At 43.6% G+C, this 7,790-nt stretch overlaps 1 protein-coding gene across 1 annotated transcript; it reads right to left on the bottom strand.

Moving 5' to 3' along the window:
• Nucleotides 1–6,383: 6,383 nt before the first annotated feature.
• Nucleotides 6,384–7,301, bottom strand: LOC115533628 (gamma-crystallin M1-like). Its single transcript, XM_030344216.1, has 3 exons — nt 7,214–7,301; nt 6,809–7,060; nt 6,384–6,695 (listed from the first exon to the last, which is right to left on the bottom strand). The coding sequence occupies exons 1-3, from the start codon at nt 7,223–7,225 to the stop codon at nt 6,420–6,422; spliced, it is 540 nt and encodes a 179-aa protein (XP_030200076.1). The 5' UTR covers nt 7,226–7,301; the 3' UTR covers nt 6,384–6,419.
• Nucleotides 7,302–7,790: the final 489 nt, after the last annotated feature.

Raw genomic sequence — 7,790 nt, 5'->3', positions numbered from 1 at the left:
AAATGTGTGGGCAAAGCAGCCAAAATGCAAAAGCTCCATCAGACCTGCAGCACGTACCATGTAGGCAGCATTGTCAGTGACGATTGCCGGTTCCTTTGCTGATGACCCCCATTCACTTATGGCTTCCGTCAACAAGTCCGCTATATTGCTCCCTGTGTGACTTACGTTCACAGGAGCGGAGCTTACAACGGAAATGATCCATTTAAAAAAAAAAATCGGAATCTAAATTTAATCGAGAACAAGTTAATAGCATTGCATTGATGAATATATATTTTTAACCAGCCCTACTTAATACCCTGAGGTGTTCAGTCTGCTTCCAAAAGTGTGTATTCTGAATGGGTCTGTCCAGGTGAACCGGCTTGGAGGTGCGCCTTCCCATGCCATCCAGTGTTGAGTTGCCGATGGGCATCATGAGTTTCCTTACTCTGATCCTTCCCGGGATCAAAGACGACACATTTTCCAAGGCTTTTGCAGATGATACAGCCCATCGTGGGGAATGTACCATTCTAGCAGGGCTGGACTGGCCATCGGGCGTACCGGGCATTGGCTGGCAGGCCTTTTTGGGCCGACGAGGTTTACTTGAGGTTTACTTTTCCTCATTTTTTTTTTTTTTTCTTTCTTTTTTTTTTAAATGGACCCGGCCCGGCCCAGCCATGTCACACAGCCGAGGGCCGAGGTCCGTTCCTTCCCTCTCGGTCGTGCGGGCTTTCAACTTAACCTGAAAGTTCAATACAACTTTGGCCCAGGCCATAACTCATTATGATTGGTTCTGGGCTGGCCCTGGCCCTATCACACACACAGCAGAGGGCCGAGGTCCCGCCCCTTGGGCCTCGGCTGTCAATCAGTCAATCAGTCACGTCACTAACTGACAGAAAAATGGAGAAGAAACGTAAAGGAGGCGCGGAGAATTTCTCTCTCTCTCTCTCTCTCTCTCTCTCTCTCTCTCTCTCTCTCTCTCTCTCTCTCTCTCTCTCTCTCTCTCTCTCTCTCTCTCATACTTTAGGGTGCCACTTTGACTTACTGTGTCATAATTTGTTGTGTTTTAGTTAGTGTAGGCCTTAGTAAAATAATACATATATTTTGCATTCTTCCTGTTGTTCTGTGTTCTTGCATTTTTTGCTGATTGTGAGACGGTTCAAACTGTACATATTATAAGCATTAGTAATTTCAGAGGGGATTTGACCTAGCTGCAAAGGTCTCTGCAAGTATAGTGAAAGAGTGTATCAATTTTTTAACATGGTTACTCTCTTCCATGTAGGCTACTGCGCTTTATTTTAATTGTTGAAACAGCACAATATGCGGATATATCCTCTGGTATGTTGTGTGCCTCCGCATGTCGTATAAATAATCATAGTGGGCTGCCATGGCCAAAAATGCCAGGGCCATTTTTTGGTCCCAATCCAGCCCTGCATGCTAGGGCCTTGCTGACGTCTTCTCGCCTGACCCTTTTTGCATCTCCACGGGTTATGGTCTCGTCCATGAAGGTCTTGTAGTCTTGGTAATACTGCTCGTTTCTCCTCAGCTTCCTTTCTAGGCATCCGAGACGCTGGATAGCACATCTTATCTGGTAAGTTGGGTCTGTCTTTCTTGAATAGCAGTGGCATTTCATAATGACCATCCTCCTTGAACCTTATGCCCTTTTCCTTCCTTGACAGGAATTTGAGGTCTTCTTGAGATATGTTGCCGTCCTCTGAAGCTCTTTCAACAAAGTCAGATTCCAGCACCTTGAGGATAGCTGCAGTTGAGACACCTTCCTGTATCTGTGTTCTGCAGACGGAGTGCACTTCGCTTGTGAGGTTTGAAAAGGATGGATTACCTGGTATCGCTTGCTTCAGGATGACCTTGAGCATCACTCCAATCGCATCTCCATGATCAAGACATAGGTTGCTGTAGCCAACTACACTCCAGCCCACGTCGGTTCTCAGTGCAAAGGGCTGATTCTTTTTGTCTTTGGAGAAGTGCTTGAGGACAGTTAGCCAACTAGCAAGCCTACGTCGCAGCTTTGGTCTGGAGCTATCTCATCTGCGATGTGTTCCATTCTTTCACCGTCTCAGGTTTGGGAATATGATCTCTGTTTGCAGGTATGAATTCTCTTTTATAGGTCACTGGCTGAACGATTATCTTGTCTGAATAAAATCCTCTTACTTGTAGACCAGTTAGTTTCCTAACTAACTGGTCTACCTGGAACATGACCTGGAGCATCACTCCAATCGCATCTCCATGATCAAGACATAGGTTGCTGTAGCCAACTACACTCCAGCCCACGTCGGTTCTCAGGACAAAGGGCTGATTATTTTTGTCTTTGGAGAAGTGCTTGAGGACAGTTAGCCAACTAGCAAGCCTACGTCGCAGCTTTGGTCTGGAGCTATCTCATCTGCGATGTGTTCCATTCTTTCACCGTCTCAGGTTTGGGAATATGATCTCTGTTTGCAGGTATGAATTCTCTTTTATAGGTCACTGGCTGAGCGATTATCTTGTCTGAATAAAATCCTCTTACTTGTAGACCAGTTAGTTTCCTACAGGACACAAAAGTATTTCTTGCAGCTATTGTGGAGAGCTTCAACTGAATTGAATCTTTCTTCAAGTGTAGAGCCTTTGCAGTGTCGTCCAGGAGAAAGGTTGTGTCACCCTGTGTATCCAGAAGTGCATACACAGGAATTTCCCGATCAGGCTCACTTGTGGCTGACACCCACACTGGGATGATGGTAGGCATTTGAGTGTCTTGAGGACCTGCTGGACATGCTGGACATGCTGGAGGACCCTATTTCATGTTGCCTCACATGAAGTTCTTGTTGCCCTATCCTGTGATCATTCGATCTTGCGTCCATTTGACCTGTTACTTGATGCATCAGGCATTGTTGACATCCTTCCTTCCTTGGTGCGATTATCATGAGGCAAGTCGGGTGTTTTTTCTCACACGTTTTGCAGATCATTCTGTTTTTGCAATTATTTGAGGGGTGGCCAGCCAAAGCACAACATCTTTTCTTGCAAAAAAGGTCAGACTGTTTCATCCATGAATTTATAACATTTGTGAAGACTGTGCCCTGTCCTTTCACAGCACACACGGTTTGTGGCGGTAGCCCTTTCATCTGAATTTGTTGCTAATACCTTTACTCTAGGACCTCTCTTCCTTGGATCCTTACTCTTCTCACTTTCACTTGGTTTTAGAGCATGCAGGGATGTTATCGGGTTGACGAACTGGCTGAGGCTTTGGAACCTTCGACTATGTTCTTCTTCCTCCATGACCTTCCTATTCCATCTTTAGCTCAGCCAGGCTGGAAGTTTAGCAAGCATTTTCTTATTCTCGTTGCAGTCATTATATTAACTCAAGACCCTTAATCTGAGACATGGTGGCCTCACAGCTGCGCAGGAAGTCAGAAAGTTGTCGTAGTTCAAAGCTACCTTTTGGATCTTATTTTGGGCCACGTATTACGCTTGTCTCTGGAGGCTTTGGCAATGAGGAATGGATTGCCATATCTCTCCTGTAAGATGGTCAACGCTGGGTGATCGGCCCACTCTGTGCCTAGCAGGAAATAACTCTCTGGCCTTTTTTGCAACTCCACCCGCATATCTTCGCAGGGAATATATCTTCTCTACACCAGGTATGTTTTATCTGTTTCAGTCTCTGAAATTAAACCTTACAGTCGTTGAATCTGAGTGGATGCCGTTAAATGTTGATGGGCAGGTATAGGAAGATGACTTGCACTGATAAAGTCTGTGAACACTTTCACAAGAGCTGCTGTGCTATCTTCTTGGTTCAGGCGTGGCATAGATAGTGATTTAAGGGTGATGCTTTGACAGGTTACTTTCCTGTTTGACTTCCTTCTTCTCCTCCTTCAGGGGGACATGTTGATGGAGCGGCGCTTCCATTTCTTCATCTGAGCATTCTTCTGAGAGTTTTTAGAGTAGGTCCGGCGAGGATCGTAACGGGTCCACAGTATCATGTCAGTCCACCCATCATCCCGTCAAAGATCCTTTCTGCAGGTTCCACTCGAGAAGTGAGTTATCATTCTTTGCTGTATAGAATTTGGTTGGCGGTGTGTCAGGGAATGACTTCAGTAGTTTGGCTAGCACAACTTTGAAGGGATCCAGTTTATTTATTGTACTGGTGTTCTTCGGCAAGTTGTTCCATAGTCTTGCCGCCTTTACAGCAAAGGAGGTTGCTTAGTGTTTGGCCACAGACCTCTGGGCTTTGTTGTTCAGTGGTGGTACAATAGCCCTTAGCCCCTGTCGGATTAGGTCTTTGACATCATCCAATATCATTTGGGGCAAGGCCGTTTGCTATCTTCAAGTGTGGAGGATAGGAGATCAGAGGATCCAGTTTTTTCAAACGCTCCCTGTAGTCAAGCTCTCCGGAGCTGATTCTTCATGTGTAGTTACATTGGATTCTTTCGATAGCTTCAATGTCGGATATCTTTGACGGGTTACAGACAGGACAACAGTACTCCAGCTTACTCCTTACCATTGTCTTGAAGAGGGTGAGCATCAGAAACTGTGATCTATCCCTAAAGATGATGAGGACCCAGGCTTGGGGGGCGGTAATGTCAATGAAAAGTGTGATGGCCAGGTGGTCGGGATGGAGAGGTCGCTGCTGGAGACATTGTGGATGTGGAGGCCAGTGGAGAAAACCAGGTCTAGGATGTGTCTACGGTTGTGGGTGGGAAAGTTTATGTGAGATGTGTTTAGCAGTTGAGTAACTCCAGAAAGTCCATAGCGTCAATACGGAGGCCGCTCCATTTGCATTCATCTTCTGAGTAGGTGGTGTTGTAGCTGTATGAGTTGAGGACTCTCTTGCTAGGGGCATCTGCACCATTGAGTAGACCTCAAATGACCTTCTTCTTGGTGTGGTCACTCTGAGCTTTCTTTTCTTCCATTTCTCTCTCACTAGAAGGCTAACAGGCTAGCGGCGGATCTAACAGGCTAGAGGCGGAGCTAACAGGCTAGTGGCGGAGCTAACAGGCCAGCGGCGGGGCTAAGAGGCTTGCGGCAGAGCTAATAGGCTAGTGGCGGGGCTAACAGGCTAGCGGCTAACCCTAATCTCAACATTCATCCTTTGTTAGGCAAATAACCATTCACGCTTAATCCATTTTTTAGCGCATCACTCTTCCAAAAGACTGGATCTCAAGTAGTGAGGGGCTCGAACAAAATACCGTTTCATCTCCCCTGTTTCCTCATAACACACTGAAAGAGCCTACAGTGTGAAAGGGTGAATCTGGAGTCTTGCCTGTGTGAAAATGATGATTTTGGAGCTGCATTCAAATTAGGGATGAACGATTTGGGGAAATAATCTAATGGCGATTATTTTGACCAAGTTTGCAATTGGGATTTAATATTTGATTTTTTTGAATTTGTGATTTATTTTGAAGTTCCTTATGTTCTGTATTATTCACGATTCAAGAGCAGTTCATATGCAGTCAACATATAAACTGCTCTTTCCTTTAGGCCACGCCGATGTGCTGAGATGAATTTATATTATAACATCTTTATTAACATCTAAATACATATATTAACATATATTATAACATCTTTATTAACATCAAAATAAATAAAAATCGTACTGATCTCCAGTTAGTAACGTAAAAAAATGTGGCTGTATGAAAAAGTATAGCTTACATTAGTAATGAGTTCATGCAGCAGTTCGTTTGAGCATTGACCACTCAGCGTACCTTTCGAATCCTTAATGATAGTCTTCCACTGCAACTCATTGTGCAGTTCTTGGCCCTTTTCTGTCAGGTTATGAACTCCTCTGCCTCTCTTTGGCTCTTCTGAGGTAGTGGGGTTATCAGCTTCAGTGCCTTCAGTCGTTTGAAAAAAGATCTTGATATTTTACTCGGTTGGGTTTGAATCAAATATTATCTTTAGCTTAGTAATTACCTCAGTACAGTGTAGCTTGCAATATTTTTTAGGAATTTGTTTTCAGCTGTATTTATCTTAAATTACTCTGAGTGATGAACAAATAAACGTACTACCTCTTGCAAAGGTAAGCTACCGACACATTAAACACTTGCTAAGTAACAGCAATACACTTTTAAAATCACAGTAATACAGTTTCTTGATTTAGTGTAACCACCAATAAATGTAAGCTCAATATCAACACAATGTGAGTATCAATGCACTTCAATGAAATTAAATGAGAAAAGGTAGGTAAACATCAACTTGTATGAACATTTTACTAAAGTTTCAGTCTCTTGTGCACATAAGGTCTGTTGGTTGTAATCAACTGTTGTATGAAAGATGCAGAGGGATAGGCCTTTGGATGCCATTGGTTCTGAAAGTATGCCAACTCTTGGTTCAAAACTCAGGGTTGGCTTTCAAATGTTACTCTGGTCTTCTTTATGCTCAGTGGTCCTATTTCACTAAAAATAACAAGCAAGAAATCCAGCAAATTTTAGTGAGATCATGTTTTATTGATGATGAAACTAACACATGTCAGTGATACGCCTCATGCTCATGAAGCTCTGGCCGCTCATGCCCATATCCCTGAAGCTCCTGTACTCTCCGGGCCTCATGTACATCATCCTGCCCTTGTAGTGGGGCTGCTCGTACATCAGCCAGTGGCCGTCCATCACGTGGCAGGACTGGCAGTCGGACATGCGGTAACGATCCTGAATGTTGTCACAGTCGTCCATCATCTCATTGGACTGACCACCGAAGTTCTCCCTCTCGTAGATCTTCATCCTGAACTGGCCTCTGTGCTGTAAGGCAGAGATTCAGAGAAAGAGTTTAAGCTGACTTATTAGCAAACAAAGGCAATTTAACAGTTTAATTTTGTTAGTGTAACAGTTTAACTGTTGGTGAGTTATCTTACAAAGGGGATCATTCTGCAGGACCTGATGTTGTCAAACATCATTCCCATGCTCTGCATGCGGTGCATGTCGTTGTACTCTCCCCTCCTCATGAAGAACTGCTGGCCCATGTAGTTGTTCCTCTCATAGAGCATGAAGCAGCCGCTCTCCACCCTGCAGGACTGGCACCTGCTCATGTAGGAGGACATGTCGGAGCAGTCGCTCATGCACTCATAGGAGCGACCCTGGAAGTTCTTCTCCTCGTAGAAAGTGATCTGAAACAAATAATTTGTCAACCATGGTATATCTTTATAGAACATTGTGCTATAACTTATTGCTAATAACAAGTTTACTACAATATTTAATATACAATATATTTATGTTCTTATATAAACACAAATCAATGGTTTATGTTAATATATCCTTACCTTGCCCATCATGATTGCGGTGGTGGTTTCTCAGGTCTCTCAGAGATCGGTTTGTGAACTGATGGTCTACCTGTGTCAAGCCCCTACATTTATACCTGAACAGACCAAAAGACTGCATGACGGCCCCTATTGTTCAAACTACTGACTCATGACTCTGACTAAATGTATTGTAGAAGCCCATTGAGAAGCTTCCCACATGCTCTTAACAGGGTCCAGCTTATTTAACGTATAGATGGATACTTCACGGAAAAACCTTAAGAGGATTCAAAATGAACTTGGAATTTTTCAATCCGGTCAGCTATTTTAAACTCTGAGAGACAGAGTCAACACATGTAACCATACATTTTTTTTTTTACAATAAAGCTAGCTGAGTAGGGCTGTCTGGTGGGAGCCAGTCTGCCACCTCTCTTTCCTTGGCAGAATCCATGTGGATACTTCCGGCAGAAGAAATTATATCAAATAATGAAACAAATTAACAAAAGGTTGACATTAATATATCATGTATCACCAATAATCTTGTAAAATATATACAGAATATATATCAATTAAAATGCCTCCAAGAGTGTAATTGATTAGA

The sequence above is a fragment of the Gadus morhua genome, chromosome 20 (genome assembly GCF_902167405.1).
Source record: "Gadus morhua chromosome 20, gadMor3.0, whole genome shotgun sequence".
Lineage (NCBI taxonomy): Eukaryota > Metazoa > Chordata > Actinopteri > Gadiformes > Gadidae > Gadus > Gadus morhua.
This window is presented reverse-complemented; position numbering and strand designations above follow the sequence as displayed.